This window comes from Drosophila virilis, unplaced genomic scaffold, assembly GCF_030788295.1.
Source record: "Drosophila virilis strain 15010-1051.87 unplaced genomic scaffold, Dvir_AGI_RSII-ME tig00001590, whole genome shotgun sequence".
In the NCBI taxonomy this organism is placed as follows: domain Eukaryota; kingdom Metazoa; phylum Arthropoda; class Insecta; order Diptera; family Drosophilidae; genus Drosophila; species Drosophila virilis.
Genome location: NW_027212847.1, coordinates 367,296 through 378,619, shown reverse-complemented (window position 1 = coordinate 378,619; position 11,324 = coordinate 367,296). Strand labels below are relative to the sequence as shown.

General features: G+C 37.6%; 1 protein-coding gene across 3 annotated transcripts in view; it reads right to left on the bottom strand.

Moving 5' to 3' along the window:
• Positions 1–464: 464 nt before the first annotated feature.
• Positions 465–11,324, bottom strand: part of mthl15 (methuselah-like 15) — a 144,834-nt gene continuing 133,974 nt past the window's right edge. Inside the window, exons 5-7 of one of the 3 annotated variants that reach the window (XM_015168321.3) lie at positions 5,271–5,449; positions 4,821–5,207; positions 466–697 (exon numbers count right to left, since the gene is read on the bottom strand). In XM_015168321.3, the coding sequence (XP_015023807.1) occupies positions 558–697; positions 4,821–5,207; positions 5,271–5,449 (706 nt within the window). In that variant the 3' untranslated portion in view covers positions 466–557. Of the gene's footprint in view, positions 698–4,820; positions 5,208–5,270; positions 5,450–11,324 lie in introns of those variants that run through there. The other 2 variants (XM_032433288.2, XR_001449655.3) reach the window with 2 other exon arrangements.

The window sequence follows — 11,324 nt, the reverse complement described above, 5'->3', positions numbered from 1 at the left end:
TTTGCACAAATACATAATACCCTTGTAACCCATTTTCAATGGGTTCCAGTGGCCTTATAATTAATTATAAACTTGGCATTATAAACTTGGCTGGAGACTTTTTTAATCTCTTCCATGGTTGTAAGTATATGGCAAGTAAGTATACAATATACAGATGGGGCAGCTGGAAAAAAATTGGAAAGCACTTACAGCGTCACTTCGTAATTTGCTCGGGTCCAGAAGCATTGAGAGCAGTGAGAGTCAGCTAAAGCAGTATCCTTTAGTGTGAGCAAAACAAACACAAGTAATGCCGTTCTACACAACTGCTCCCTGAGCAAGTGGGCGAGCTACCGACCCTAGCAAAGACGAGGTCGATGTGGGACAAATTAATGGCTACTTTTTTTTGCCATCTATATATTTTTTGTATTGCATATTATGTTGTAGCCGACTGCAATATTGTTATTTGGATGTTTCTTTATAATACAACTTCTATTTTAATATTTGTTGGGTTTTATTTAATTCTTCATACATAAAAGATATAATTGAATAAGCTTAATTTTTTCATGGAGAGCGTAGGACTAAGGCGTTCTTCTGATGAGGGGCATATCACCGTTACCACCGCCAAGTTTTTTCATCGATATACTTTGAGCTACACATGTTGATTGTGTTAAAGAGGTTGCATTTCCACTTCTTCTTAGCTCGCTCATTGGCCGAAAACCTAAAAAATATAAAAATTGATCAGTTGACAATAGGCTCTTCTTAGCCACACATAAAGTCGTAAATAGACACCGAATAATATAAATGCAGCAATTAAGTTTCTATACAGGGGTATTTTTAAGTATTATACTACACTATACTATAATATAATTTATATATCATAACAGTAATAAAAATGTACGAATAAAATAAAACTTTCGAAAATAAAATAAAATGAATTGATTTAATTGTGTACTTTTTCGTTATTCAACTTTTGCACCTTTTGTTGCACAATATCAGCAAATTTTGTATACAAAAGAAAAAAAGGAAAATTCTCAACAGAAGAAATATGTATACTGAATTTCTTTGACTGTTACGAAAATTAGCAGAAAGAGATGTTGGAAGGATTTATTTACCAGACAATATAATCTCCAATTCTTAATTTTTTACAATAAATACATTCTCATTCACATAAAATTGGTTTTGAATGCCTTGTATTATTTTTAATGTCTGCCTGAATGAAAGGCTGCCGTGGTTTTGAATAAATTGCATTACATTTGAAAAAATAAACTCCAATATGCTGTAGCAATTGAAAATCTAATGATATTTTCATGTAGTTAAAATGAAAACCGTTCTTATCCCCTCCTTTCTGCTATAAATTATTTAAAAACTTCTTACACCTGGGCCTGACAATATTCCTTGTCTATTCAAGGAGTGTAGTTCTTCCCTCCTTCGTCCATTGCTTAAATTATATCCCTTCTTTCCTTCTTTCCACCTCTTTGGAAATAATATTATTAAAATTAATCACTTCGAATTTACAGCTTTTCTGCAAATCAATTGTCTGTCCTGTTCAACATGGATTCGTAAAGAATCGATTAATTACGACCAATCTGCTTGAATATACATCCTTGGTAAATAATCATTTCCTTTCTAAAATGCAAACTGATGTCATTTACACCATGATCTTTTACTCCTTAAACTTGACCGTTTGGGATTTCCTCTGCCTCTTAAGCATTGAATTTCGTCTTATTTAAAAGATAGGACCCAAAGAGTAATGCTCAGGCTGACTACCTCAAAACAGGTTCACGTTACTACTGTGTTCCTCAGGGTTCTTCACTCTTTTTATAAATTATCTCCCCTCGGTTTTATCACATGCCCGTATACTTATGTGTGCGGACGATATGAAACTTTTTCTGTCATACACTTAACGAATTAGGAGCCCTATCTTCGGTTGCTATCCTTCTTTTACCGTAGGACAATCCTCGGTGTTCTCTTCCTAGATATGTTGATTGTTGGCGTCATAGATTCCTCTTTTCTGTTGGGGCGACTTCCATTCTCTGTTTCGTCTAGACGTTTACAAAAGATTACCCTATTCACACTTTTTAGCATGTACTATATACAAATTCTAAAAGTTGTTTCACGCTTCCTCCACCGAACTTTCTCTACGCCTAATAAAACTGTTGCTTTCAGAATATCTTTGGGAACTTACTGCGCATTCCCAGCTATGAGTAGGGCTATAACTTTCCGGACAGGCTATAAATTTCCCAATCGAGTCGGTGATTTCCCATCACTGTCATTTTATCCTAACTACTAATCCTAACACTCTATATTACTAGTATTAATTTTCCTTTGTTAATAGTTTAAATTTAAAAATATTGCAGACGAAAATGGATGAGTTCAAAAGTTTAGCGACGTATTTACAAATACCTTCAGATGTAATCAAAATTTTGTTACGATTGGAACTTCTATGCCAATATTTTCGATTACTTTTGTTAGCTTTTGTTACTGACACTTGTGACACTTTGCCATCATTAAGCGTACTTAAAGTAAAATCGTTTTCTAGCCGTGTGGCCGTCTCTGGCATATTTCTACAAATTGTAGAGCAAAGAAAAACACTAAATAGAAGGAGAATGCAGTCGTAGTTTTTACCTACGGATTAATGTTTGTATTGTGAGAAATCGTGATTAATAGAAATCAAGGCTGCACTGTTCGCAACGACGACTCGTTGACAAGTTTTGTAGTTTTCTAATCTTTGAACCTAAATTTTGGATCAAACCTTGGTTGGAAACTTTTTTATATTAATTAATACAGTGCCAAATTGTGCTCAAAGTATAAACATCCTACCCGTCAAAATTACTATTAAAAATCGATATTTTCTGTTTTCCACCTTGACAATAAGTGTATGCAAAATATTTTATGCAATGTCTGTATGTATCAGCTTCCAAGATTCAAGAACAGCAGTAGGGTTGTAGCTAAAGAATTAGAACAGAATTTACAAAATTAATACGCTTTTTCAAACCGTTGTTTTCTTAACAATTTTGTGTGCCTTTTTATGTGATTTATTTACTTTTTAAATGCTCATAGTTATTTTGTTATCTAAACATATTGCTATTCTTACATTTGAATTGCTTAGGACCCTCAATTAACTTAGACCGCTACTTTATCAGTAGCTTCATATTTATATCTTTCAACTGGCTGTTAAAAAGGAATACATAATGAGCGACCACAAAGACTATCCGGTAGGAAATACAGCCACGAATTGACAATCCTTAATGAAATTTGCGTGGCGCAGAATAGAAGCTTTCCAAACGACAATGTCAGTATTCATGCTAAGAAAGCTATTAGAGATTCCTGGCAAACCTATTTAAACATATGGTTTAAAATTATGGGGAATTGAAGCAGAAGCGAAATAGAAATCATCAAGCATGCACAAGTAACATACATTAAAAATATCACCAGGGCACTAAGGCTTATTCAAACTAATGTCCTTATTAGGTAAGGGCTATAAATGAAAAATTGTTATTTTACCTTAAAGACAATTTCTAGTAAAGATTAATTAGTAACTTAACAAGTAAGAAGGTCTTGTCGGGAGCTCCCAACTAGGGAATACCCTGATCCCTCTTATTCCAACACCAAATATATTTAAAAAAGTGTTCCGTTGGCATGGTTCAAACTCGCATCTGACCGCATTACTTGCAGTCGACTCTTCTCAACAGCCACACCAGCAAAAAAAAAAGAAGACCTCACCACTTGCTATGCCTCTACTCAGCAGCCACACCAATAATTAAGTACTTATGATAAAAAAGGAAGTAAAATAGCAGAACAGAAAAACGTGCATCAGACGCGTGCCAATAATGTATTTTCTTTTGCGCCCATGATCAGCCCATTCACAGACATTTGTATGTGTGTGTCTGTGTGTAGGGGTCCAAAATCAGAAATCCTAAAATCTTGTTAAATTTGCATCGGGGACAGGCAGGCAGGCAAGCAACAGGCACACAAGCGCATAAATGCTTCTATTCATACACAAAATATGCAAGTATGCGTGTATAGCGAGTCCAAAATATTCTAAATGCACACATGGCAACGCTTGGGTACCCTTACCAACGATAGCGAGCTAAAATGCAAGAATTTCGCATCGACGTGGCAAACCCTTTCTCTATTTCATATTAGCCGTGCCTTCAAAAGGGTAGAAATGCGTCAGCTTTTGGGAAAAATTGAATTTGTGCGCAGTTTTGCTTGTCGGACAAATACACACACACACACATTGAAACGATCCCTTAACATAGAGAGAGCATTGAGAGCTGAGAGTAAGTGCGAGCGAGATAAAAGTTAACAGCGTTGCCGTTCTATCGCACAAATCATATGGAAGAGAGTGCGCCAAGCACTTTCCTGTAGAGTAAGCGGTTCAAAAATACATCATATGTATATCTTACTTCCTCACTCGCGAGTTTGGACCAGATGCCACCGATACATTTTGTGTCTACTTCTAGTACTCATGTCTAGTCTATATGTTGTTTGGTTAGTGGCACTAGGCACTAGGAGGACCCACATTTCAAAATTTCAAGTCTCTATCCTTATAGGTTCTGAGATCCTAGCGGTTATACATACGGACGGACATGGCTAGATTGACTCGGCTATAGATGCTCATCAAGAATGTGGGGTCGGAGATGCTCCCTTCTGCCTGTTAAATACATTTGCATTTTGCACAAATACAATATACCCTTTTTACCCATTTTCAATGGGTTCAGGGTATACAAATATTTCAGTACATCCACGAACGGGATCGGAATCGCAGCGATTTAATTGAAGTTTTAAATATATCTAAGGTCATTGTGCGTAATACGAGTAAAGCATAATGCACTTACCTAGTTTTACCATGATTTCCTTCCATACACGTTTTTTAAAAACGAATATAATGAAAACAAACACACCCAGCAAGACGTTGAATGAATCACTAATTGACCAAAAAAAATTCTTTTTGTGATCATAAAACAAAATGCTGGCAATTTCCAAAAGCCATGTAATTCCCATTACAAAGCAAAGTTTTGTATTCATAATAAATCTTGTTTTATCCATAAAAAAACGACTCCTTAAGGTATGTTTTTCAGTGTTTGAACTTTGCATTCTAAATATTTCTCGCTTTACTTTGTTGCAGTATTTTAACGTTAACAAAAACAATACGAGATTAACGATAAAAAGTATTCCGAGAGGTCCCGAGAAAAACAACAAGCTAGCAAATCCAATTGTATCATCTGAAAATAGAGATTTAATTCTTTACTACAATTTAAAAAAATATATATTGATCAGAAACATACAGGTAAACCAACATCGGCCGTGTCCAAACATGGGTCGGATAGTTTCATTTAACACATCGGATTTACTTAATGAAGCAGTTATTATTGTTAAAACTGTGGGCATTCCCCAACCATAAAAAGAGTACCATAAAAAAAGGGTTCGTTGCTCGCTTATTTGTAAATTTGTTGATTTGGTTGATCTGTAAAAAAATTAAGTGAATTAGCAACTAGAAGACTTCTGTTTTCAACGGATAGTAAAATTGGTAAAAACATTGATTCAAAAATAGTTTGAACCCAATATATTGTTTTGAGTTTAGCAACACGCTTTAAATTCTATAAACCATAATAAATAACCCAATAAGTATTCAAAACACTTATGCAGGTGTTAAATTTCTTAAAATTCATTTCCTCAAATTGCTTTTCGTTCCATCGTCTTTGCTCTTATCCAATTATTATAATAATAACTGTTTTTGTAATAGTTTAAAGAAATTAAAAACTCTCCAAACACTATTTTCCACAGTGTTAATTGACAATTATTGAAAAAGTAAAAAATATAAATTCAAACGCCAACAGACCCTCTGAACCACGATTATCAGAGCGCCTTACGAATTCAGGCTGCTACAACAAATAACAAGTTCTAGCCGGGAGGTCCCGACTAGGGGATATTCTTAACCCTCTTACTCCAAAACCAAATTCAGCTGGCGCAGCGAGCTCTTTTGCTTAAGTAGTAATAACAAAAATAAATTTAAAAAAATAATAATGAAATGAATGTTCCAATCAAACCGTACCTCGCGCTATAGCCGTAACACCTATTCTACCGAGCCGCATCCTCGTACCCGCTACTCTACCGGGTCGTATCCTTGCACTATCTACACTATCGGGCCATGGCCTCGTACCACCTACTCTACCGGGCCGAAGGCTCGCACCGTCTACACTAGCGGGCCGTGGCCACGCACCAACTACACCATCGGGTCGTAGCCTTGCACCTAATGCACGATTGGGCGTAGCACGTACCAACTATGCAATGCCGTATTCTTGTAGGGGCTGTCAAGCTTGGATGCCAACTTCGCAGCGAAGCCTTCAGCGGCGTTGGATAGCCGGTGCTGCCTTAACAGGACCATCAAGTCCAAAGATGACCGCCACTCTCGCCTCTGTAGGTTGTAGTGTCTGCCCTGATTCTTTGATACGCGCTAGGGATTGCTGTGGGCGATATAAAAGATTTGCCTCAATCTATCCGCTTTCGTCATAGAATCGAACGCACTACTTGCGGACCCCGGAGCCATCTGATGTACAGAGCGGCGGGCAACCGTGGCTTCCTACCCTGCATCAGGAAAGCAGGACTGAATCTTGTCGAGTCCACCACACTTATGTTGACCGCATGCAATATCTCCAGCAAGCGCTCGTTCCACGAACTCTAATGGCCCTCGATAAATTGCGCTATTATGGGCTTCAGAGTCCGGAATGCGCTCTGTAGGTGTGCCACCGTGGCCCTCCTGAGAGGGACCTATTCCACCCACTTCGAAAAGGCGTCGTGGAACATCAGTAGTATTGTGTAGCCATGTTTTGACAGTGGAAGGGGTCTGACGAAATCGGCGCAGAGTACTACCATCGGCTATGCTACCTGTCTCGTAAGGTGGTTTGAGTTGCTCGCTTCTTGAGCTTCTGGCAACCTTGACACGGTTTTCTTCACGTCCTAAGTTCCGTATACCGATCCGAAGGCCACTCCGCCTCTGCCCGGCACTACTCTGACTCCAAATAGAGCTCCGCGATCGCCCGACTCTGCTGTCACTCCCGATCCCCTTTGTCCCTGTGGCTTTCAGCCATTGTTCCTAATCCCTCCGTTCTCTGGCACATTTCTGCCATGCCGCCTCCGTGTGGCGACAACAATCCTGGCTGCTTCTGCTGCGGTTCCTATATACCCACAAGAACAAGACGGGACATTGCCTGCCAAAGTGTTCCTCCTGTTCGCACCAACGACATGCCCGCCGCGGATCATACCCGGTTCCGGCCTCTTGGTTCATGGCGGGCAACTTCCTCAGGGGCCGTTACTGACGAGGCGGGGATCCTTCTGTTCACAATGGTCGCTCCGGATCTGATGGGTGTAGATCGGAATAGGTTGAGGTGTCCCCCAGTGGGCTGTTATGTCCTTCCCTTCATCTCCATTGGTGGCTATAAGAAAAAGATTGCCGACTGACTTTATCTAGACTTAGTAAGGCTTCCGATTCCGTTAATCAGTTCGTACTGCCTTCCAAACTTAGAATTCTTAGCTTCCCAGCAAATCCTTTCAGAAGAATCTCAGAGTGTTTGATATTATTCTTAATATAATAAGGTTATTATAGGATTCCCAATGACATTCCCTCAATATTGTCTCACTCTCGAGTAATGCTTGCTGATGATGATACAAGCCGATATTGATGGCTTTAAATTGTTGTTGCAAACAGTTTAATGGTTTAAGCCATAATCAAAAACTTTCTGCTCAACAGTACCAGCAATGTAGTTACTCACATTAAGACCGCGGTAAGTAAGGCCAGAATTGTTTTGATGAAACCCATCCAGCGAAGGCTTAAACATACAAAAATAATTCATGCTGAGATTACGAGACTTGGTTTTAGCTCAGAAACAATATGGGCTAGATTCCATTTGGTATGTAGGCTCTCGTATAGTAAATGCAGAATAAAAATATTTCATTTTTTATATGATCCAAAGGCCTTGTATGTATAAACACACATATGAATGCTATATATATGGCAGAAGATCGGACATCTAACTTTTCGGTCCTTCATTGCCAATTGTGTGGCCTTGACAGCGCATTATTCACGCAGGTGAACACACATGAGTTACTGTTTTGTGCATAACTGTTTCTTTAAGCATTAGATATTCGACAATATTATTATATTATATTTATTGCATGATTTGAATTAAAATCATGGTGCTTAAAACAAAAATTGTATCGACTGAACGCAAAGTGAATTTAGTAGTCAGAACACTCGATTACAACGTATTTGTGTTCTTTTTTTAATGTTGTTTAGTAGTTATATTATTTTAAATATATAACTACTAAAAAATATTAAAAAAACAAGTAAGAGGTTCTAGTCGGGAGCTCCCGACTAGGGGATACCCTGAACCCTCTTCTTCCAACCTTAAATGCATATATATATTCTATTTTAGAAGCTATATGTCAAGTTTGATGACTCTAGCTCTTATTATTTACCAAAATTGCCCAAAACACAGGATATATATTTATCGATCGTTGCGTTCCCATTCAAAATGGGTAAAAGGGGTACATTGTATTTGTGCAAAATTCACATGTATGTAACAGGCAGAAGGAATTATCTCCGACCCCATAAAGTATATATATTCTTGATCAACACCTGTAGCCGAGTCGATCTAGCCATGTCCGTCTGCTTGTCCGTCCGTCCGTCCGTCCGTCCGTATGTATGAACACAAGGATTTCAGAACCTATAAGAGCCAGAGACTTCAAATGCAGTTGCTCCTAGGGCCTGCGCAGATCGAGTTTTCGATAATCTCTAACTTACTCCGTTTCCAAGGAGTCGATAAGAATCGATATCGCCATCCTGTTTTTTTAGCAAATTGGGTTAATAATAAAAGGTAAAGTCACCAAACATGATATGTTGCTTCTAGAATATTATATATTTGTCAAGTATCTTTCATTTTATATCTATCGCCACCACCTCGCTCCCCACATCAGAGCTATAAATCAAGTTAATAATCCAACATTTATTACCAACCAATTTAAGCCTCAATTCAAATGCAATTGTTCAGTATACACAAATATTGTATGGTACAATTCTTATTGTATATCTTTATACTGTAGAAAATTTCATTAAGAAAAAACCAAAATTATATGCAACTGCGCATTTGAATAGAGCAGCATCTTTAAAAATTTCTGTATGCACACACATTCAAGCGCGTCTGCTTTGCAAAAGTACTTAATAATTGGTGTGGCTGCTGAGTAGAGGCATAGCAAGTGGTACGGTCTGTCTCGAGTTCGAGCCCTAGGGGGAAAGTATTTTTATACCCTGAACCCATTAAAAATGGGTATAAGGGTATATTGTATTTGTGCGAAATGCAAATGTATGTAACAGGCAGAAGGAAGCATCGCCGACCCCATAAAGTATATATATTCTTGATCAGCATCAATAGCCGAGTCGATCTAGCCATGTCCGTCTGTCTGTCCGTCCGTCGGTCCGTCCGTATGTATGAACGCAAGGATCTCAGAACCTATAAGAGCTAGAGACTTGAAATTTGTAGGTGTAGATGTAGATGTAGGTGCTCCTAGTTCCCGCGCAGATCGAGTTTATTTCCGATAATCGATAACTTACTCAGTTTTCAAGCAATCGATAAAAATCGATATCGATATCCTGTTTTTTGGGCAATTTTGGTAAATAATAAGAGCTAGAGTCACCAAACTTGACATATAGCTTCTAAAATAAAATATGTATATGTATTTGATGTTGAAGGAAGAAGGTTCAGGGTATCCCCTAGTCGGGAGCTCCCGACTAGAAACACTTGCTTGTTTTTTTTTCTGGTGTGGCTGTTGAGTAGTGTCGACAGCAAGTATTGCGGTCAGTTGCGAGTTCGAACCCTGCCAGGGAACTTTTTTTTTTAATTTATTTGGTGTTGGAATAAGAGGGTTCAGGGTATTACCTAGTCGGGAACTCCCGAATAGAACGACTTACTTGTGGTTTTAAGCACCATGATTTCAATTCAAATCATGCAATATATATAATATAATACATTTATTATTAATTATCGAATACCTTATGCTTAAAGAAGCATTAATGCACAAAACAGTAACACATGTGTGTTCACCTGCGTGAATAATGCGCTGTCTTTTCTGCCAAGGTAATAGGCAATAGGCACAATAGGCAATGAAGGACCGAAAAGTTAGATGTCCGATCTTCTCCTATAAATATAGCATTCATATGTGTGTTTATACATACAAGGCCTTTGGATCATACAAGAAATGAAATATTTTTAACCTGTGTGTACTAAACGAGAACCTACATAGCAAATATTGTTTCTGAGCTAAAGCCAAGTCTCGTAATCTCAGCATGAATTATTTTTTCTGGCCTTACTTACCGCTGTTTTAATGTGAGTCGAGAATACAAGTTTATGATCAATGACGTAGATTAGTAACTACATTGCTGGTACTATTGATACCTTTGAGCAGAAAGCTTTCGATGATGATATAACCCATTAAATGGTTTGCAACTACAATTTAAAGGCATCAATGTCAGATTGTGTCATCATTAGCAGTCATTACTTCTCGAGAGTGAGACAATATTGAGGGAATGTCATTATGAATCCTATGATTACGTAAATAAGTATATTAAGAATAATATCAAACACTCTGAGATTCTTCCGAAAAGATTGGCTAGGAAGCCAAGAATTATAAGTTTGTAAGGTAGTACAGACTGATTAACGGAATCGGAAGCCTTACTAAGTCTAAATAAAGTCAGTCGGCAATCTTTTTCTTACAGCCATCAATGGAGATGATATATATCAAGAACCCATGCTGGGGGAGTTAAATAATAGAGCTGCATAAATTTTCCAGTTGAGTTGTTACGATAATTTCAAAGGTTTTAGCAATAGTGAATAATATGGAAATATCTCTATAGTTTTCAACGTCACATTTACTCTCTCAGGGAGAATAACTATATACGATAGCTTTAGTATGGTCGGAAACAAGCTCTGTTTGCAGATAATGCTAAAAGTTTAAAAATATAAAATATAACGAGAAAGAAGGGCTATCTTCGGCACGCCAAAGATCTAATACCCTTACAGACCCAACCTTTTCATAATGCTCATAGTGCTTTGCCCCTATCTAAGAAGTACCGGGAAAATAGTAAATGCCGAGTTTGGTCAAGATATCTTGAAAAAGAAAATGTTTTTTCATCCAAAAACTTAATTTTCGACCGATCATTCTTATGGCAGCTATATGATATAGCGGTCCGATATTAATAGGATTTTGCACATATATGAAGAGTAAAGTAAAACTAATAAATGCCGAGTTTGGTCAATATATCTTGAAAAACAAAATGTTTTTTCATA